The sequence below is a fragment of the Channa argus genome, chromosome 14, assembly GCF_033026475.1.
Source record: "Channa argus isolate prfri chromosome 14, Channa argus male v1.0, whole genome shotgun sequence".
Taxonomy (NCBI): domain Eukaryota; kingdom Metazoa; phylum Chordata; class Actinopteri; order Anabantiformes; family Channidae; genus Channa; species Channa argus.
The window spans coordinates 10,315,077-10,338,459 of NC_090210.1; the positions used below are offsets into that span (position 1 = coordinate 10,315,077).

A 23,383-nucleotide genomic window follows, 5' to 3' on the forward strand; every position below is an offset into this window, starting at 1 on the left:
TGATTACAGCAAAATTTTCACCACAGACATGGATTTTTTTAACCAGTTCTTGTTAGGAATATCTTCTTAGCAAGCCACTAAGAACGACCCTTTGAAATATGATTAAGTCTGACTTTAAGAACCCATATTGATGGACAAATGGTCAAATTGGTTACATTTGATTCTTTTGACCAAATCATCATTTGACCTAAATTTCCCTCATCAATTTTAATTCAGACACGTTTCCGAGATGATGAGCCCTGTGGTGCCACTATGAGGTCGACATGTGTGGTTCTGAGTTGTAAGAAAACCTTTTTTCAGATTGTTCAGAAGTGTGTGTTACATTTTATTCTCCCCTTTACTAACATTAATTTATTACAGTCATATGAAAATCTCCATGATCTCCATAATTTTTCAAAACCAAACAACTTCTGCTGCCTTTAATGCTCGATGACACACATGCTTTCTAACTAAATACCAGCAAAACTAATGACAGTCCTGTCAGCCTCAGATGTTTGTTGTTTGGTAGGAAGCAATGTTCCCACACTAGAACTGAATTGAAATGCTCATTAAGTTAGCAATAAAAATCACTGCAGCTCTTTGCTCGCATGTCTGACTTCCATAAACTTCAGCTACAAAACAAAGTGCCGTCCTTCCCGTCAGAGCTTCTATTCCACGAATTCAGGCTTATGTCTGCGCTTCTCGTTCTGTTACAGATACAAAATACTCTATTCGACCCTCTGTTATCACTATAACTATCAATTTAGAAAGGATAGAATAATGAAACCGTGTGCTCAAACTTCTTTATGTTGTTCCAAATGTAGCAATTTGGTTTGTATCTTTCTTGGATTGGAATTAAAAGACAACATGCAATGACGTGAAACGTGAACATGAAAAAACAAAAACATGCACAGGACATGCACCTGTTCCTCTCATTCACATAAAGCACAGATTCTTTGACCTTCTAACCCCACTTACACTTCATCTTCCTGGACATCTCCGTTTGGTGTGGTGAACACTCTGACCTAGAAATCCAACTAAAATACCAACTGCCCAGTGCAACTGCAATGATTAAATGGGGGTGATATTCACAATAAAACCCAAGTGACTTAATTCAAGCCAATTAGGACTGTATATGGGGAAGATGTCAGAGTAAATGTCGCTGTACAGTTTTCACAGGCAATTACCTTGCTCCAGAGTGACAAAGGGGTTATTCTGGGGGAAGGGAAGAGAACACAGCATGAAAAAGAAGAATAACTTTCCCCATCTGATTCTATAACTTTACATCAAAAAATGCAGAGGGCAATTTTTACTCAGTCACACATAATTGAAAATAGTGCTCAACACAAAATGCCAGGTGTTAGGTTCCGACAACCACAACAGCGCTGATTACACCTGGAAATACAGTTCAACAACAGTGAAATAACACACAAGAGTCGACTTTTGTCTTTTACTTGCACAAGGGGAGCCCGGTGGGGTCTTTGTGACTTAACACTCCACCCGTACTCAGCCAACTCCACCAGGCTCTTCCTTGTTCACACTGTTTATTGGAAACAGAGATCAAAGCAGATAGAGAGTTCAATGCAGAAAAACAACTCCTTATAAGTATAAGCCAATGTGAAATGCATTTCATCACATAATGATAATATAGCGTTGCATTGTTTCCTTGACCACTGGTCAACAAACTTTAAAGGTAAACTACAAAGGCAACCATCAAAGGCAAACTATCAAAGCTATATGGTGTTACTAATAACATCATCAGTACATCACAAACATACATTACATAAACAATTATGTTACACACACAGGAAAACATTACATTTAATGTTGGAAACAATTAAACCCTAACACCAGGATTTACAAAAAAACAATTCGTTTTTAAACCCCCTAAATCCTAGTACTTTAAACTTGTGCTTGACTATTTTTTTTTTTTTTTGTGCATCATATAGTCGTTGTCTGTGCTGTCTTCTAGAAGCACTGCAGCTGCAGACACATACACCAAAAGCATCCATACAAGACATTCTGTGCTACCTGCTTCCAGATACAAATTGTTCTCTTAGGTAGGCATTAGAGTACATTTGTATCCAGACATTCTGTTACTTTTAATTTAACATATTTTGAAACTAAAAACCTAATTAGAATTAGAACCGACTGTTTATTTCCCTTGTATTATTAAAAGTTTCTTCATTTGAAAGCACATTACCTGCCAGGCATGTAAATTGGAGACCAGAGGTTAAGAACTACAGTGGACAAGGTATTTAGTCCACATTATGCTTTTTGACTCAAAATTCTGAAATACAGTGTAGAGTGTGCTTTCCACACACAAGGCTTGCTGCTTCTCTCGGTCTGTTGAATATATGAACACCATAGTGGTAGATTCCTGACACTCATCATGTTTTAGCATTTTGCTCCTGCTCATTATTCCAGTCTGAAACTGCCATCTCTGGAGTATATGTTTTCCGTGCTGACAGATGGAAAAAAACTGACTGTTAAATTTCACAGGTGGAATCGACCAAGACACAAAAGAAAAAAGCAATCAGATAATCAGAAATAAACTTAAATCGATTTCCTCTGCAGAGAAACATGTGGATATCAGGCTGGTGTCTTTACAGAGTTCCCCTCTGCTGAGGGCTACACACCGCCTCAAAAGTGACCTTATCACCATCTTCGGCAGCACTAAAATCCCATCTTTTACATGGGAACGATTCAGGCTGTGTATGTGGCTGTCTAGACAGTGGCTTGTTTCCTTGTGCCCATCTTAGAAAATACTACAGAACAAACCACAACTAAATTTACACTAAAGACAGCAGTGAAAGATTTTTCTCAAATATCGCAATTTCTAATTTCACATGTGAGCATAATTATTTCACCTCAGTGTTATAATAGTTGACATAGTTGTGTAGTAAATGGTCCTGTGTGCTGCATTAACGGTCTGAATATAGCAAATGAATGTCCGAAGCCTTAAAACTCCTTAATAGTGTCTAAACCGCGATTCAAATGCGCGACAGAGCAAACAGTGTGAGGAACAAATAAACAGCTGTTGAGCTGTCAGGGTTCAGCACCACGGACAGCGCCGCGCAACAATACGAGCGGACAGATCCTCGAGATTTGAGGTGGACTTTTACATTCTTACATGTACTTATGACAGCGTGGTGGGTGATTGGTCTCCTGCTAAACGTCCGCGCTGCACCCCCCACCCCTCCTCCGGCTGCTGGAGAGCGGACAACAGTGGTTTAAATACGGACAGAGTTGTGTGAGAGACAGCAGCGTGTCTGGACACGACAAGACGTTGTTTTACAGACTGCCACACTGTGGAGCAAAGCCGACGCAAACTTTCTTGACATTTTCAAATGCCCCCCGCCCTCCCCTCAAATGAGATCCAAAGTTTAAACATTTCCAACACCCAAACTAATATTCCATATTTCTGTTTGACTCTACTTTTTCTACTTGGCATTTGTTTAAAGCAGAAGGTGTTGCAGACTGAGCTGCAGTCGTTCATCGTTATCCCCTCGTTCCACAGACACAACAGAGACATGTTCAGGGTGTTTTAGCTGCTCTTCGGACACTCTGGTTCCCATTGTGACACCGGACTGCGATGATCGTGTCCAACGTGAGCCTGAGCGGCTGCGCGGGAGTCAACAGCGCTCTGTGTGCTGGACCTGCGGAAGGACACCTGGGGGGCGGCTCATACCGGACAACCCTAACCCCGACAGGGAACCTTATCGTGGCTGTGTGCCTGGGCTTTATCGGCACTTTCGGACTTATGAACAACCTGCTGGTGCTCGTGCTCTTCTGCCGCTACAAGATGCTGCGGTCTCCCATCAACCTGCTCCTGATGAACATTTCCATCAGCGATCTGCTGGTGTGCATACTGGGCACTCCGTTCAGCTTCGCAGCCAGCACGCAGGGCAGGTGGCTCATAGGAGACGGGGGGTGCGTGTGGTACGGCTTCGCCAACTCCCTCTTTGGTGAGTATGAACGTGAATTCTGTGGGGGGTATTTTTAGATAGACATTTTGTTTGTGTTACATTTAGAGGATACTGGTGTGTTGGTGATGGTGCGCTGTGAGGATGGATTGTTTCCAAATAACTGTAAAAATGTTGACATGTTAGGCTGTCGTTTGTAGGGGCTGAGGGGAAACTAAGCATTTAGAAAATTCGTGTGCACGGTGCATCTTTATGGTCATAGCAAACTTACATAGAAAAGCCTGAAAATCCTGGTCGCTCATGTATGATTCGACTTAAATAAGAATATGATAATGATATGATAACGCACGAAAACATCAAAGTTATTAATCGACCAAATGACTGGATTTCCACGTAACAAGATCTTATTTCTCTGCCGCTCTCTTTCTTCATTCTGGGTGTGATCATGCTGCAGCCTCTAATAAAAGTGCACATCATATCACTAGCTGCAAAAACAGTAAGAGCAAACAATTCGGGAGCCGTGATGCGATGTTGCGGGTCATACTTATACGGTGCGCATCCACAATCACGGTGCCGATAATGCCTGGTCCAGGTAATGACTTACATACAACAGTCTTGGTCCTCATGTTGTTCATTATCTCTGGCTTGGGCTACATGACAGACATTTGAATCACTATATTTGTTTTTATATATATATATATATATATATATATATATATACATATACATATATATATATATATATATATATATACATACATACATACATACATATATATATATATATATATATATATATACATACATACATATATATATATATATATATATATACATACATACATATATATATATATATATACATACATATATATATATATATATATATATATATATATATATATATATATATACATATATATACATATATATACACACACACACACACATATAGCAGTGTGCAGTTTGCTTAATGGCTTCATAAATGCTATTACAGTTAAGAGACTGTGCCTGAGGCTGGGAAAGCCTCATCTCTGTTTCTTTAGATGCCCCTGCAGGTCTGTGGTGGGCCGTGGGGACACAGTATGTTCCGTGAGCAGACCATGGCATGCATCAGCAGCATTTGTTGCAAAATAAAGTCACCCACGGGAAATCTATAATGAAAGCGAGACGCTGCACTACCTTTTGCTCAGGACTGCTGATTTTCATGCAAATGGGGCACAATGATGCAATTGGGAAGAAGACACTCACTTACCTGGACTGGGATTCTGGGCCAAAAACGGTTTGTGTTCATAAGGAACATAAACCTTTAAAAGAAATCAACTTTCCACCAAGCTATGCATCAATCAGAACTTCTAACCATGTTTTAAAAATATATCAAACTCATTAAACATAAAAGTCTTCTATGGTCAGTAATCCCTGGCCTGGTGCCTGAAATAACGTTCTTTAATGAAGAGGGTTTATTGCCATCAGTGCGGTAATTGCTTTGAAAGCTGCCAAACAACATTTGAGGTTCAGGCTGCCTGAGATATTGAGATTTCAAAATACTAATTTCTTTAGTCTTAGACATTAGCACAGTGTTGTATATTGCACAATCTCTTGCTGTCTGCTCAATGTTTTAATCTCTTCATTTAATTGTTGCAAAATTCAGGAATAGGGATGCAGTTGGTATATATAGTGTATTGTATACAAGTCTGATATAACATTCAGTCTATCTGCATCTCAAATAATTGTCTTTCTAATGGTACTTGTGTCCAGCAAACCACCCACACCAATAAGTCAAAATGAATTTCATGGTCAGCTGCTACTAAAAACTAATTCCTAAGTTCATTGGCTATTCGAATAAAACATTCCAACTTTGTGATTGGCTATGCAGTGAGGCAAAAAATATATAACGTTTGATGAAATATTTAGAGATTTTACCAAACAGAGACCTCCAGCTCCCTCTATAACAGCACACTGGCAGCATGCTGGACATCTGTAGTCAGCGACCATAACTTTTCTTTGATGAGGTTTGTATAAAGGCTCATAAATCTTGCATAAAGGATTCCACCTCACTCACATCACTGCATCTAATCTCCTAATGTTTAAAGCGGAAGAGTGATTGGTAACCACCCACAATCTAATACATACTGGCTTCTGATACCTGTTGTACTGTACCCAAAGAATTCAGGCATGTGCCGTTACCTAAAATTGGATTAGCTTAGCGACCAACTTGAGAGTGCACTGATTATAATAACTGGGAAAAGGTCAGGTAAAAAGCCTGAGAGACTAGAGATAGATGCTGAAGTTGTGGTCATTGCCTGTCTCCACCTCTGCAACACTGACTTATGGGAATGTGTTTTTGTACACTCACAGAAGAGCATGGACAGATTGTGAGACAATGGGCCTCTGTGAAAAGACATGTAACAGGTCCCCACATCTTGCACAAAAAAAAAACAAACAAAAAAACCTGTCATCACCTTGGTGACAAAGCACCCAAACTGAAAGACAGAGAAAGCTTCTTCATGGCCATTGGCATCTCTTTGTCATGTTTTAGATTTCCTTATGCTTTTGAACCTCTTAAGTCATTCTTGCCTTTGTAGTTGTCACAACTTTGCAGATGGTTTGCAGACTTTGTTTTTCCATCTTTGTCAATTTGCATGTGTTAGGTCAGTTTTCATCTCTGTGTGGAAATTTGTCACTTTTAGTGACAGTTTACCCCCTTGGGTAAAGCTCTTTCGGGCCTCTGGCCATTACAATTCATTCCTGCAGCAAAAGGATGGAACTTATGATTTACACACATTATATTGAGGGATTCAGATTCAAGCAGACTTGTCCAGCAGACTTTACCTTCCTAGCCTTTGTTAACAGGCTCTGCTGCTGCTTGTCTTGATCTACAACTACAGTTTTCACACAGTACATTCAACTTAAACTGAGTTTAACTAAACAGTGCTCACTTGAATCTGTCAAACTTTAAAACTGAAAACACACCTGAGCACTATTTCCATTTCCTCTGGAATAAGTTGGGAATTTCCAAAATAGGATTACTTCATTTCAGGCATACAATATCCTCCATATTGTGACCTGATGTTTCTTAATATCTCAATATACTCTGATTGAATATAGTGTCTTGTTAACTTGAGTTATATGCCAAATTGAAGTGCCATCTGGAAATGTGTAACACTGACATTTACAAGGAGCTAATGTATAAAAGTGTGTTTGAAAGTACAAATTTGGTTTCTCCATGCTAAATCATTGCAACACGTGTGTGTGTGTGTGCGTGTGTGTTTTTCAGCAAGAGGTAGCTTGGAGACATCATTGCTGAGCGTCCACAGTTTATGGATGAGTAATTCCTAAATGGGCTCATAAAAGCAGAGTGAAATAAAGAGTTAGGGACGGTTAGAGAAAGGAAAAGTGAAAATTGATTGTTTAGATTGATAATTCTGCATGTACTGCATGTTTACAAAGTGACTGTAAAGCTTTTTTCCCAATGATCAATGTTCCTTTAAATTAGAGGGCAGGGACAGTATTCTTAGTAACTCAGCTCCATCTCTCTATGATTTCTACTTTTGCTAATATTGTCTAAGATTTCTGAACAACTGAAAATCCTGTGTTTTGAATGTGTGCCAAGAGCACAAACTGACATGTGTGTGCATGCCCAAGTCTACACACTCTTACTTTTTTCCCATTTGCCATCAGCCTCCTGCCAACTATTTAGCTGCTTCACCTCTCCTGCCTACCTCTTTCCCTTTTCCTATCCTTTTTTTATTGTCTCTAGAACAACCTTTATTGTCATTGTGCACATATACATATTGCTGCATTTAAGCCATCGCCCTGCCTGTGGAGCTAGCGCTGAGTGTCTCACTCAGGGACACACCTAGTGGGATTTGATCCCACAACTTCTGCATCCTGAGTTACAAGGCTGCCAAATTATTACGTCCATTATAACGTGGGGAAAGAGGAGAGGTTTTTTTTGAGGGGGGGGAGACAACAGATCTGCGTGTCCCTGCATACTGTTGGCTGCCTCCTTCTACATAAGTGGACTCTGCACACAGTCACTGGATTAACCTTGTGCTGCTGAGACTACATGCTGCATACTGAAGTTAGATTGCCCTCCTGCATGCGCACACACTCACACATACAACCCAGCAAAGATATGGGCACAGAAATGGATGAACATGTACAGAGGGGAAAAAATGCATATACATGTGCATCACGCAGGCACATCCAACACCTGGCCTGAGTGATTTTATAGAATAATGGAAAGAAAAAAGTCTCAGCTGTGAGAAAGCAGAACAATGCAACTCCTGCATAAATGTCAGAAAGAGTGAGCCAGCTAATAAGCCACTCATAGTGAATTAAAGCAGAGACAAACATGTGTTGTGGTAAACATGTGTCTGGTTTGAATCAGATATTAGTGTGAAAAATGATCTCTGTACATTCAGACTTACTGGCCAATGTAGTGATCCTTAATGTTAGCTAGTTATTTGCAACCTAGAAAAAGTTTTTTTTAATACTTAAGCTTCCTGTATGTCTGTGCACCTGTTATGATACAGGGATTCATAGAACAAACACAGTTTCATTCAATCATTTAATTCAAAACCTGAAGCTTTCTAACAGACTAATGAGACACAAGGTGGGTTAGTTTCAGAAAGACAGGAGAACAAAGATGCTCCTTTTTTGTAATTTCAGACATTATCTGATCATAAGATGTTTTATTTTAGAATATTAGATTCAACTGCTTTTGATCCTGCCAGAGGACTAGAGGATGGAAGGAGGGTTGCGTTTGATTTCAAATGCTCTGAACTTACATTTAAAGTTTTTCACTATGCCATTACATGGCTTTGGATAAAAATGTTCATGAACCTCAGCTAGTGCCTAACTATAGGGTGAGCAGGACCCGAGTTGGTATAATTAAGTTTCCACAATGAAAGTGACAAATCACAATCAAGTACAACAATTTACAGGAGGGCAGAAGACAAGGGGTTGCTGTCACTTGGTTAATGTTGACTCATCTTGCTGTCATGATGATTGTTGGTTTAATGGAATATAGCTGTTATTTCGCTTTATTAAAGTCTGAGAACGTGTGTTTTGATTTGAGGCTGGATAATGAGCACTGGAGACGATTAACAGTCTGTCATCAGAAAGACTTACTACAGCACATGTTTCCAACCTGACCTGGGGCCTCATTTCTCACAGCATGTTCAGAGCAAATTATATATTCTGTTTGTGTGTTTTGTTTGTGTGTAAGATGTGGAGGAACTGTATAAACAACAAAAGAGGCATTTATCAAGCTGTGCAAGCACAGCTGCACACAGTGACCAAGGATAAATCTCACCCGTTTTACATGTAACTGCTGCTTCATGTACAGGCTCATTTATACATAGAAACACCACCAAAATCCCAAATATGGACAAGCATAGTGCTGTAAAATCTCTTCTAGTCTAGAGGTACTTGTATACAAAAGTAGTAAATGTACAGCACTGTGTTTTGCATCATGAAATGACCCTTTGTTTTCCTGCACATCCCTATTAAAAGGACCGACCTGGGAGTTTTACAAAACAAAGCATTGCTCAGTTGTATAACACCACACTTCCATCATGTCGAACTTCTTCACCATCGGATATTTTAGACTAGATCGTTCTGTTTAGAAGTGAAACATTAGGAGAAGGTTATCAAACCCATTCTCAGTGAGTCTGCTTCCTCTGAGGGTAAGCTACAGCTCTCCTAGTCTTCACATCACCTTCCACAGGTGTGTTACATGGGTTGGTGTGTTTGCACTTCATGATAATGTTTTTGATTGGAATCAGTCCTGTACCCACCCTCCTCCCCCCCTCCTCTTTTTTGGAACTCTCTCTGTTAATGAATGGTGCAATAAAAGGAGACAGCTTCTGGATGATTGAACGCACCAGATCTAGATAATGAGCACTGGGTTGGGGAAGGGTAGCTGGAAAACAAGCACGATGGGCTCTCAAGGAACTGAGTTGATGACCAATGGTCTAAACAAGAGCGTAAACTTTGTATATCCACAAATCTGGAGCTTACGTATATTATGCAGCCACTCTCCACCAGCCCGTGCAGCCAAGTTATCCAAGACTGTGTCCGAAATAATCCCCTACTCACTATATATTGCACTATAGTAGTACAGTAGTGTGTTCGACATCTAATTATAGTGTCCAAAAGTTGAGTGTGTAACTCCTTTCACTGTATAGAGCACACAAAGTTTCGCACAATGGAACAAAAAAGTAGAGAACATGGCACATGTACTACTTTCAGCTAACAATCCCACATGTAATGCTCCCCATTTTAAAGATATGAAAATTGCCATTGTGTGGCTCGAAAAGATGCAACGATGACGAACATAACCAGGGTTAATAGTTAGAGGTAATAGTTAGTAGCTTTGCAGATGTTGGCCAGCTGGCTCGGCCTTTCTGTGTGGAGTTTTCATGTTCTCGCTTTGCTTCCAGGTACAGTTTCCGCCCAAAGTCCAAAGACGTGCATGTTAGTTTAACTGGTGGCTCTAAAGTGCTCGTCTGTGGGAATGTGGGTGTGGATGGTTGTCTGTCTGTGTATGTCAGCTCGGACAGGCTCCAGTCCCCCCTCATGAACCTAAACAGGATAAGCAGGTTACAGATAACGAACAGATGGATGGATAGAGCATGTGGTCGAGCAAACGTTAGCTCACTAGTTTTTTTTAAAAGCTAAAAGCTACATCTGGAAACCATTCTGGTTCAGTTAAGTTATTGATCTCAGACCTGATAGAAAATGCCCTGAAGATTCATTGTTTTGTGAACTAAAATGTACTTCTTAAAAAAGTCACTTAAGTACAATTTCAACACAGTAACAGTATTTCTGCTAGAGTAAAAATAATTTTGTACTATTTTCACCTCTGCCCCATAGCTATTCTATATTCTGTATACTATAGAATGGACAATGATTGTAATATACTATAATACAGACATTAGTGAAAGACAGACAGATATTTGTGCAGGTTTTAAAAATGTTATTATTTTACACACTTGTGCCTCTACGCTACTCTGATGAGAGTTGCAGTTCTCAAAATCTTGCAACCGACAACAAATGTAACAGTACAGTGCATTTACCACATGGTGTGATGCGCTCTACTTGCCAACTTTAATGTTAGCAAGTACTGAGCAAAACAAATTGTTGATGGAACCATTAACTATAACCCTAGTCAGGTGTCCTTGCAAACTACCCGGCCAGGACATCAAATCTTTTCTTTGTAATGGTATAAAGTCAGCATTAATCACTGAACAATCACAAATGCTCACATATTTAAAGACGTTTTGAATTTGTGATGATGTTGTGATTGGGCTGTAGATTTACACCCTTAATCACAAGATCACAAAGTTTTAGCTTTAAAACGACATCAGCCAGTTCATCTTTCATTTCAATTCAACCACGTCAGAGTACAGACAGGAAATACCAAAAGAAATTGGCAGACTAAATGAGACAGAGCTGATCTGAGTACAGTTAGAAGCATCTTTTGTCTAAATGCACAGGAAATATGTTTGGCTCATAGCAAACAACAGACAGACCAGATCAAACAGACCAGCAAGAGGGTTTTCAATAAAACTGTATTTATTTTATACCATTGCAGTAATGTTATTGATTGAAGGCCAGAGCTAAGCATTGTGTGACATAACAGCAACATGTGTGCAATATTTGGGAGAAACAGACAGGCCTGGCAAACTGTGCCAAAGTGTGAAGTCATTGTATCTGTACAATGATACTGTAGATCAAAAATGTCCAAAACCATAATAGTCAATGACAGATCTAAAAAATAAGTTTCAAACTTGTTCTACTGCCCCTCCCTATTTTTATTTATTCATTCATCGTGCTGAGTAGTCGTGGCTTTGGCACCTCAGAGAAAGGCCTGGAGCGCTTTTTTAGAGAGTGTCCAGTTCAGGTTGCCGCTGAAAATCAATGGGCATGAAGCATGGCCTTGTGGATTGTAATGGCTTCAAAACAAATAACTCACAAGATAAAAAGGCTGAGGGATCAGCGTGAACACCAAGCTTCAGCTCCTGCTGCTCAAATACTTCTCTAATACTTAGAACTAAAGAGGGAGATATTGAGACACAGTGAAAGAAAATTTCAAGAAGCTTTCTTATCTTTCTGCAAGTGCTCGATAAAGACTGTGTTGTGTTTCACGGCATTGCTTCTGTCATGCAGAGACACTCCATGTAATGTTACCTTTTATGATTTACAGCGGTGAGCTTCTGCTGTAGACACTGGCACATGAAGTAATACATTAGATGATTCCACCAACACGTCTGCTATATTTTTATTTTGTTGCACAGTTTGCTCAGGCAATTTCTTAAAATCACAACCCTTTTTCTCATTGAAGCCATACACCATGCAGGTTACTTTTGCTGCACTTTGCTGGACACAGGGGTGTGAGGCCTTTATCTATATTTATGATACACACATTTACTGTATAATACACAAGCACACACACACAAACACAATAGGTACAGTAGGATTCATTTTAACCTTTTGTCTGCATATTTCCTGTCTACCTTGCTGCAGGCATTGTGTCCTTGATCTCCCTTGCTGTCCTTTCCTATGAGCGCTACAGCACCATGATAGCCCCCACCGAGGCAGACTCCTCCAACTACCGTAAAATTTCCCTGGGCATTACCCTGTCCTGGGTCTATTCCCTTGTCTGGACATTGCCGCCACTCTTTGGCTGGAGCCACTATGGCCCTGAAGGCCCTGGGACCACCTGCTCAGTCAACTGGACATCAAAGACAGCAAATAACATCTCTTACATCATCTGCCTGTTTGTTTTCTGCCTTGTTGTGCCGTTCCTGGTGATTGTGTTCTGCTACGGGAAGCTGCTGTGCGCCATCAAACAGGTAAGGCTGTGTGGGGATGAGGAAGATTGCCACTGAACCTTTAACACAGGGGTCCAATCCAAGACATCTGCCTTTTAAAAGTTAATCAAACTTAAAAGGACTTTCCATCAAATTAATTATCTTAGTTTTAATATCTGATATGTTGTTTGGGTTGATGAGATTTGCAAATCATTGCATTTGGTTTTTATTTACGTTTTCACACCTTCCCAACTTTTATGGAATTGGGGTCATATATCCACAACCACCACACTAACAAAGAAAAACAAACCTAAAGGAAGTCGGCAGATTTCCTACAAAATGCAGCTCAGTCGAACACAGTGTGATCAATTGGGTTATTGTTTATAGTAAGGACATCTAAAAGGTCTTAACATCAAATGGAAAGTTATTTATTGCAACAAATGTGCTAAAAACTGCAACTTTAAATCAAGAAAGTGGCAGATTCATATTTATTAACTTGCCTCGTACGTTTGTTAAGGCTTAGTAAACACATCTGAACTTGAAACACTGAAGTAGAAGCAACAGTGTAAGTAAAACTAAATTCTATTTGTCTCTGGATTGTGGATACAGCTGTAAATGAAATAACTACAGTAAAATAAGAAGTAAAATCCTTCAATATTGACTCCTACAATTTAAACATCACAAGAGACAGCGGTATTAGAACAGGCTCTGTAAACCCATGTAACTTTAAACTTTGCAATAAAAGCTACTGTACCATGCTAGTACCCACTGTACAAAGGTATCAAATAATGACATTACCCTGATTAAGGAATTTGCCACGTTAGCTTAAACTTTAAACTAGCATCAGCAATCAACAACACAACTCATCACATTTTTATCATAGCTGGTGACTTAAATCATGCAATTTTAAGACTATTCTGCCACCATGTGTAACTTCTGCTACAGGAGGAGAAACTTATGCATCGGAGTTGTTGCTGCTGTGATAGGAGTTCTGAGTTTACTGTTTTGATAGTTTTTAGTGTACAGTTTAAGTATTTGAGTACCTTTATACTGGTCTTCACACATTTTGATGTCTGTTTTATGTTGCACTGTGGTCCATAAGGAAATAAATATCATTACTCTGCAGAAATTGCATAATTGCTTAAGAGACCTCGGCTCCAATGGGGAACGCCAGCCCTTTCTGCATAAAATGACGTTCTCACAACCTTTTTTGTGAATTACAGCTGATTGAATGAGGTTAACTGCTCTCAACTAAATTTAACTATATAACATTCTAAAATTGATACACATTTATTTAGGCCACAAATGAATCTTTGCATTCTGCTGGTTACAACTGGCCACTGGTAAATATGATAACATTTATATTGATTGATTATGGCACTGTCATTTCAAATATATAAGCTAAACAACTCAGATACCTATAGTATTTGTATGTGCACAATGTGGTACAATTGTCTGCATGTTGAATATTACCACTGTTTAGACTGAAACCTCACTTGTCACAAGCCTGTGCTCCTGCTTCATCTCCATGTCTGTGGACTGAGCCATGAGGTAACCAATGTTTGAGGAGAATGTGGAAAGTGCACACACAAGCACACACAAGCACACACAAACACACACAAACACACAGTCCCAGAATCTGTGAGAACAGGTCCCCCAGCCTTTTTTCCAGGATTACAACTCACTCAGATCCTGTGAGCATCATGTCCTCTCAGATAACCAATGAGTGTGCATGTGTGTATGATTGTGCTGTCTTCTTTGATAAACTGCTTAGCAGCCAGGGGTGTAACACTAACACAACTCAGAGCAAAAGATAAATAATAATCAATATGATAACCCCTTTTCTTTGATAAGGTCTTTTGTAAAAATTTCTCTCTCTCTGCTGGATTTTACACAAAGTTCTTTTTCTTTTGTTCCTTTCTACAATTCATCTACTGTACTGTTTGCCATCTTTCCTGCAGTTCTTTATACAGATGAAAAGGGTCCTCCCTTTGTATAAAGTTTAGTTTGGCGTTTAGTTCCCGCTCTGTCTTTATCTTTGCCCCCCTCTTTCTATCTCTTACATATCTATCTTGTAAGTCAGTTTTAATTTCTTTTTCCCATTCTCTCACCCCTTGGCTCTTCTATGTGCCGTATAACATGTGCATTCTATCTTTGCTTGTTTTACTTGTAAAGGCTATAGTTCTCCATTCAGGTCATGTTGCATACTGCTGGGAAAGATAAAAGGAGTTTAAAGCCAAGTTTAAAGTTAAGAGTTTAACCTCCCCTCTGTAGTAATATGAAGATCACTGGAGCAGTCCACATTGCCTCATCCCATCCATTGTGAGACTATGTATCACAGGACAGTATTGTGTGGCACATTATAGTATACAGTATCTTTAGTATTCAGACCTATTGACTGTTTGAATTTGAACTAAAGAGCATAGAAATGAAAAAAGGATTTATTAATGAACACAAAAAGGTAGGAAGGGAAAATGCACAATGCATAAAGCATAAGGAGACATAGACTAGGCAGACAGTGAATAGGAACTAAATAGTTACAACAGACAGAATGGGAAAAATAACAGAAACAGCCTAACACGGACAAACCAGAGACAAACGCTAAGACAGAAAATAACAACTAGGGATAAACAAACAGTAAATAAGGTATCTATATGGAAACAAACAGATGTGCTTCTTGTTCAGTTAAACTGTGCTACATCAAAGGATTGCTAAGATTTTAGGAAAAGAAACAGGCATACAATCACACTCTCAGCTTCCTTGTAAGTGTCTGTCAGTGTTGTCATCTCTTTCTATTGCTCCTTCTCCGTAATAGGAAACTAATGTCCTTCTCAGTACACAGGACAGACACAAGTTTGTCTTTTCAGACGTATGTTAGTCAGGCAAGATCATTAAACAGGTGAACGTTTTAAAGCTTTGGTTTATTCTTTTTAGCTTTGGTATTCTATTCTATATATATGGTAAACTACTACTTAATGTTACCTAACTAGCTATTTGCTAGCCTGTGTCTATCAACCAAAAAACCAAACAGATTTAAATTCTTATCAATCAACACAACACTCTACATGTCATCTGGTTTTATCAACAATAATAATTTTCCATGGTGAAAGGGACAGCATGTCCTGGTTTAGCTGGTAATGGGCTGGGCTGGGATTAGGGGGAAAAAATGCATGTCCTCTTTCCCCATTAAAATGAGAGCTCTATGCACCAAGTTCAGGTCACTGTGCCATTTCAATTTGCCAGGGAATAAGCAGAATCTGTATCTTATGCCCACTGCACTTTGATGTAATTCTGAAATATGATTTTTAAAAAGTATACAGTATAATCTTATACATTTTAACAATGATTAAATGTCTCCACAAAAGCTGCAGTGCTTTGTGTGTTAACTGTGTGTAATTCAGTCCTATAACTAATGCTAGGGCTAATTACTTAGGCTGACTGATTGTTGAAAAAGTACAATACTTCATGACTAATCATACTCCGTGTGATTATAAGAAGGTCTAACTAGGTGCAATACCCCCACTCAAAATTTCACAAATTGCACAAACAGACATACCTTAAACTATGGGGTCAGTGAACTGGTTATTTTACAGCAGAAATGCAGAGCTCGGCTGGACTGACTACTGTGCTTGTCTTCAGACTTTGTGACATTCAGGTCACAAGATACTTAATGGATGATGGTGAAGCAAAAGCATAATGTGATAGGTATTATGAGCTATGCAATTACATGGCAATATGGCCATTAGAAATAACTTACAGTTTTACTAAACTTGATTTGTGCCTTGACTAAACATGAAGTTAAGACAATATCCATATTACTATTATCCATATAAATTTAAATAAATAAATAATATAAATAATTTATTTACAAATTAAACCTTTTTTAAATTAATTTTTCAAGAGAGATGCAAATTTTTGCATTAGTATTTTACTATAACTTTGTTTTATACTGTCCTAGACCATTTTTGTCACTTCTGATAATAAAAGATTAATACTAAATAAATGTGCACTATTTCTATGTTAGGTTTAGGGTGAAGTTTGCATCCCCTTACAGTAAACTGCATGTAGGGGAATTCAAACCCTAAACCTAACATAATAATAATGAACATTCAGCTAGTAAAAATTTTCTTTTATCATCAGAAATAAATGGTCAAGAAGTGTATAAATGTAAAAAAACTGTGTAGAAAGAAAGTAAAATACTAAAAATTATAAGAGTGCAAAAGTTTGCACCCTCCTTGATAAATCAAAAAAGACATATAATTTCTGATTAGGAAACATCTACATCACTTCGATCAAAACACTAAATATGTACATGCACACACACGACAAAGTCACACGCATAAGAAAGTCCTATGTCTCAATATCTATAATATACCAATACCTTGGTCTGAATTCCTTATGTTACTCATGCGGTCTGAGGATAAGGATATCGAGTAATTCTCTCAAGAGCTACAATATTTCTCCAGCATTCTTTAGGCTATGTGGCACAGAGGTGGAGATAAAGGGGGAGGGGGGATGAAGATATCAAGTGGAGGAGTCAGAGGGAGGCAGAGAGATGAAAGGGAAAAGGAGTGGTGTGACAGACTGTGACTGCTGGAGTCCTAATTTTGTGCTGGCCTACACAGTGACCTTGCAGTCATCATGTGTGCCATGTGGTAATTTCATTGGCCACAAGCAGATTTTTCCTGGCTGTGCTCATTTGGTAATTTCATGACCTGCTATCATATTGTACAAAAAGCCAGGGAGTCCAATAAAGGGGAATTTCAATATAAATTAGGTGGTGCAGTTTGAATTAAGAAATTGGAGCTCTACCTAATGGGACTTCGCTGATATCCACAGTTTTCTTTGCCTATTTCATAGAAGGATAAGTGCTTTTGCTGCTACCTTGCAAAGTGGGCACAGTATGATGTTGAGAAGCTTAGAATTCTCTAATGCTAGAGAATTGAAAAGATCGTTCACTAGAAGGCACATAACAGCCAAATTGTGCCTAAACCTAAATCTGAACATAACCACACTAAAACTGAATTTAAACAAATCTGATTTAAAATCTGGTTTTATGACTACTGAAAGAGAATGAATTATTGAAATAATGACCAGGTTATTCCATAATAAATATTAAATTATTTGAAGCCTTATAATGGTTAATAACAGCAAAGTGTCAATAAAAAAATTATATAAATGTGCATTAGTAAATGGAAACAATTGCTATTCATCAAAATTCTCCATCAGCAGCATACAGTACTCCATGATATGTCACACATTGTTCATGTGCTGTACTGCACCTAATTGAGGAACATTTATTTCCACACCGATGATATGTTAGGTAACCTGACCATACAACCTGTTTTAATAATGTTGACGCTGTGTTTTTCGCACGGTTTCCTGTCATACCCTACACCCTACATATACATATATACTACATATACCCTACATAAGCTGTGTATTGTCTCGCTGAGCTGGTTCTTTCTTCCCTGCATTTCGTTTGTCCACTCGCGTATGTGTAACCACAGACCAGTCAGTGTGCCCATGCTGACCCTTTTCATCACAACATGAAAACCACTAGGTGGGGTTAATGTTGTGGCTGACTGTGCATGTGTTCTTTATTATCACACCTCTATATATATTCACACAGATTGTCCCTGCCAGTAGGACTTTCACACACTCTCTCACACACACACACACACACACATTTCATTCTCTTCAGTGATTGCTTCAATCCCTGCACTTGCTCTCTCTTTTCTATGCTCTTAGTCTCCCAGCTCTATGTGGGCCCTCATCACATATTCCTTCCATTTCCCTGCCATTATCATCCATCTTCTTCACCTTGGTTGTCTCAGTTGCCATAATCACTTCCATCCCATCTCCTCCCCTCATCACCTCTCCAGAAAGCAAAGCGTGATGTTCTGTTTTTGTAAAACAATAAGACAGATGTTGACATCTGATAGCAAGTAGTTGCCTGTGCATACTAAACAAAAAAAAAAAAAAAACAATATGAGTGAAGAAGCCTTTGTTTTCATGTGCATAAAGACTCTGTTTGGTCATGTGCCCCACTTGATACACCCACAATAATTGAACTCACTTAGGAACACTTCCTTCAATTATGCTCAAAGGTTCAGCTAACCTACAATATCAAAACAGACAACGGACCTCTGTTAAGAGGGAAGTGTAATCTGGCTTTAGTGGTAAAACCAATAAAATGGTTGTGAAGTGCACAACTCTTAATTACCCTGTGAGAAACAGGGTATTCAGCCTTGTGGTATCAGGCTATGTGTTGTGTCATTTAGAGCAACAAATCTACTTTACTATTTAGTACAGAACATCTCAGGTGTGATCAGGGTTTAGGGGTTTGTTTTTGGATTTTAATTAGACAGGACAATCTGCCAAATAGGATTGATTTTTATCAACCTGAGTAGCAGTGAACCAAGTCCAAATTACTACTGAACTTATTAACTTGGCATTTGGCATCATCCACTATATTAAATTCATATCCTAGACAAGTCTTGGACAGATGAAAAATGTATTGTAAATTCAAGAGTTTTAAAATATTTAGACAGGTATCAATGATAACTGTTGCTTGAGCATTTAGCAAATGGAGATTGCTCAAGAACTGGAGGTCATAATTACAATCTGCTCATGTGTATGGCATTGGGACTCTGACGAAATGCATTGAATCCAAGCTGACTACTCCCTTTTTACAAGATTATTAAGAACATTCTGAAAATACAGTTGTTTGATTTCTTACTCTTACTCTTATTTAACAGTATACCAGCATCTGTTTGTTTACTAACAATATATGACACTTTCTTGCACACCTGTTTTCCTATTATACTGACAAATTTAACATAAAAATTCAACTCAATCTTCAGATCACATAAACATGACCAGTTTTGCAGCTCCTGTTCAATTACATGCTTTTGTTTTTTTAACATTTGTCCTGCAAATACTTTGTATAAATAAACAGTACATTTATTAGTTGTTTTTCATACACTGTTCTGTAACTCCCCTCCAAAAGTATTGTGAGGCAAATTCCTTTATTTTTGCTGTAGACTGAAAACATTTGGGTTTGACATCAAGGTATGAGACAATAGATCAACATTTCAGCTTTTGTTTTATTTCCAGGTATTTACATCTGGATCTGGAACACAACTTAGAAGATAGCATTCATCTTTTCATTTCAAACCCAAATGTTTCTACACTAAACATAAAGGAATTGGCCTCACTGGTTCATTACTTTGGAAGTGAGTGTAGATGCTGCAGTATCAAACCTCTTTACTGTTACACCCACAGACGGCAGGAAGATGGATCATTAGTCTAATTCTTAATTGAGATGTGCTCATCTGATGGCAGCCAGGGGGCCATTTATTTTGCTTCTCTTATTAAAGCTGATTATGCTATCATAGATTTTAAAGAGCTACTGTTTTATGGCTGTCAGAGAAACAATGCATATTAAAAAAATCTAGATTGTAGATTGAAAGTCATTTTTAGGGTGGGTGGTCTTAGGGTAGCAGTAGTATAACATTTATGTCCACTGCCAAAGGTAGTCTATTTTATTTGACCCACTGCTAAAACCCTACAGCGTGCAGAAATATAATTTTCTTGCAGAAAGCAGATGTCAATGTTTCCATAAGCATGTGGCTTTTATAAGGAAGGGCCAGGGAACAAGTAAACACAGGAAAATTAACCACACAGGTAATAATAAGGAAACTGCAACAGGAAAACTGTAACCAGTATTTAAAAGAAATGCTAAATAATTTACCAGAAATGTAAGTGACATCATTTCACATTTACTCATTTAACATAAATGGAGCATATACTGCAAGTTTGATCAGTAACTTTCCTAAACTTTAAAGTTCTAAAAGAGAAAGTTACTTTATTGACCCACAAATATTTGAAACAAAAGCTTCACGTGGTTCAATACTGACCTAGTAACTCAAATTACATTTAGCTCATGGGCAAAAATGATGAATTTTTTATTATTACTATATTAATTATTGACACTTGAGCTAAAGCCCTCTGTTAGGGACTAAAGTTTTGATGGCTGTCATCAAGATGTCATATACAGTAAATTTTCATCCTGTGATTCCATCACATTTCCTTCCAACCCAAACTGGGACAGAAACATCTGAAAATACCAACCCCAATTTTTTAAGTTTTTCACTGATATGCTCTCATGTTGCATTCCCAAAGAGGAAACCAAAGAGCAGGCGTCAAGCTCACCACGGAATAAAAATCCACCGGGCAAAAACACTCACTCAGCCTTTTTACAAACAGGGATAATTGCAGGGCTGTTTTCAATGCAGCATACCTGGTTGTCATAAAATCAATACAAAAATTTGGCAAGATCACACATACAGTTACAGCTTTAAACAATTCTAGGTTGGGCAAACCCCAGAAGCATTTGGGTTGTGCCCAACAGTTCTACAGCGTCAGGCCAGTATTGCTCTGAAATTATATTTCTTTTGAATGTTTAAGGCTAATTAAAAGCTATATAACTTTCTCTCTTGTTTTGGTAGTTTCTTGTAACCAGTTTTGTTCATCTGAGCCACATTTCTGTTTTTGCTTTAACATTTCTATTTCTCTTGCATTTTTTATTTTATATATTTTTTTTACTTGTCTTCAAGCGGCTCCTACAAGATTTGTAGCAAATCCTTGAGCTTTACTCCAGCTGGTTACCAAAGTTTCACATCTGAATGCTGAACAGGAAAAATGTAGCATGTAGCTGAAGAGAAGCGCTTGCTTTAAGGGACCTGCATCATTAGGGATCTTGTTTGATTTCTGTCCGCTCCTCTCAGCCCGTCAAACGTCCATGCCTTGTTTCAGAAGGTAATTTGAAATACATTAAGTCAGTTTATATTGCACAGTTTGTGGAATTTCGAGTACTGCAGTGAACAATTTATAATCCATCTTAAAACCATCTTCTCTACATATATACAACCTTGTTTAGGCTCCCTGTACAGTTTATTGGAGCCCGTCTCATTTATGTCCTAGTGTTAGTGCTTTTAGCACAGCTAGGACCTACAGCACATACGGCCATGGTACAACAGTGAAGTGGCATGCAGAGAAAATGTGATATGAGATCATCCAGCAAGGCACTGCGTTGGCCAATCCCAGGCATGTAAAGGCACAGAATTAGAGGTTTATATCAGGATGATCACCAAATATAAAACAGTCACTTTCTTACAGTGTTACAAAGAAGTGTTCTGTGTTGCTCCTAATGATTTTTTTTTAAAGACACTCTGAATCCTGCCAACTGAATGGATACATAAACACCCTGACAATACCCTGACTAGACCACCTGCAGTAAAACAAAAAAAAAGAAAAGAAAACTTAGGAGGCCATGTTACATCAATTTGCAATGATGAATCTGACCTTATTCTGACTGCTGTGTTTTAGAAGAGAGTATGAAAAGCCTGGTCTAGCGAGAGCAGAGGAACATCAAGTTCAGAATTAAATCCTTGTGATTACTTCCAGACCCCTGTATAGTCAGGCATCTCAGTGAGATCCCTTGGAGCTTTATACTATCTTGCCAGAATATTACCTCTCATCAGGGTTTGTTGCTCTTTTTTTTCCCCCTTTCTCAAAGAAGCTATGGGTCTGTGGCCACATGGGACATCTGATGCATCCTCCTGTCCTCTGCTGCTGAGATCCGAGAGCTGCTTGAAAACTTTTGTCAGTTTAAGCCTACAGTCTTTGAGAATTCAACTAATTTATTTTAAATGGTTAGACGCAGCTGTTACATTAAGAAACCATTCATTTTCCTCTAGTTAGCAACAATTCACTATAATGGATTTAATGGGTGAAGTTGCAGTTCAATAAGTTAAAATTGCTCTCCTGAGCTTTTAAGTACATGTATTGAAGGTCTTAAGAGGAAAATGCAAGAAACGTACTGTATAGTACCTCCCCTAGTATTTAATAATTCTCTGATTTGACTGTACTTAACACTTGGTGTATAAATGATTCACCTTTAGAGCAATTTTTCACATTTGCTCACTTTTGGCAAGTTGTACCACAAGATTGATGATGACATGATAAGTGGTTTAGGAGCAAGGGTTGGCATAATTCAGTGAGACTGACGATTTATCTGTAAAATTAAAAAAAATACAACCTGATAGTACCAATATATAAATCTTTTGTAACCCTGGGGTTAGAGTAGTGTATAGTAGTGTTCCACTTAAACTAATTGCTTTTTTCTTCAGTTATAGCAGATTAAATATTCATGTAGATAATTACTTTGCTGTTGGAATTTATGTTTCCCTGATGCATTAAAACTGGACCCATACTGTGACAGTCAATAATATTAATCTTGAATGTGTTTGAAACCACAAGGAGAACAATCGTCTTGCTATGGGGTTTGAGGCAGTTCCAGGGCTCACTGAGAGATGAGATGTTACTCCCCTGCAGCTGACTGATGAAACATAAGGACATAACTGTCTGTGTGTATTCACTTGTAAAAAGTGTTCTGTGGCTATGTGCTAAGCTTTCTACACTCCGTGAGAGTATCCTTGATATTTTTAGGGTCTAATAAAAGACAGTGTTTTGTGAGGGACTCGTTAGATATTCAGTGTATTTGGAGGTACATAAGGAACTAAAAGTTAGAATATCTTGGCAGATTTAATTATTCTATAACTCTTGTCTCCCAGAATAATAGATGTGCTT

The 23,383-nt window shown here is 38.4% G+C and overlaps 1 protein-coding gene across 3 annotated transcripts in view; it reads left to right on the forward strand.

Annotated features, from left to right (window-relative positions):
* The first annotated feature begins 3,207 nt into the window (after positions 1–3,207).
* Positions 3,208–23,383, forward strand: part of LOC137098846 (opsin-3-like) — a 52,186-nt gene continuing 32,010 nt past the window's right edge. For all 3 annotated transcript variants that reach the window (XM_067475509.1, XM_067475510.1, XM_067475511.1), the window contains exons 1-2: positions 3,208–3,947; positions 12,441–12,769. In XM_067475509.1, coding sequence (XP_067331610.1) covers positions 3,575–3,947; positions 12,441–12,769 — 702 coding nt within the window. In that variant the 5' untranslated portion in view covers positions 3,208–3,574. The remainder of the gene's footprint in view (positions 3,948–12,440; positions 12,770–23,383) is intronic.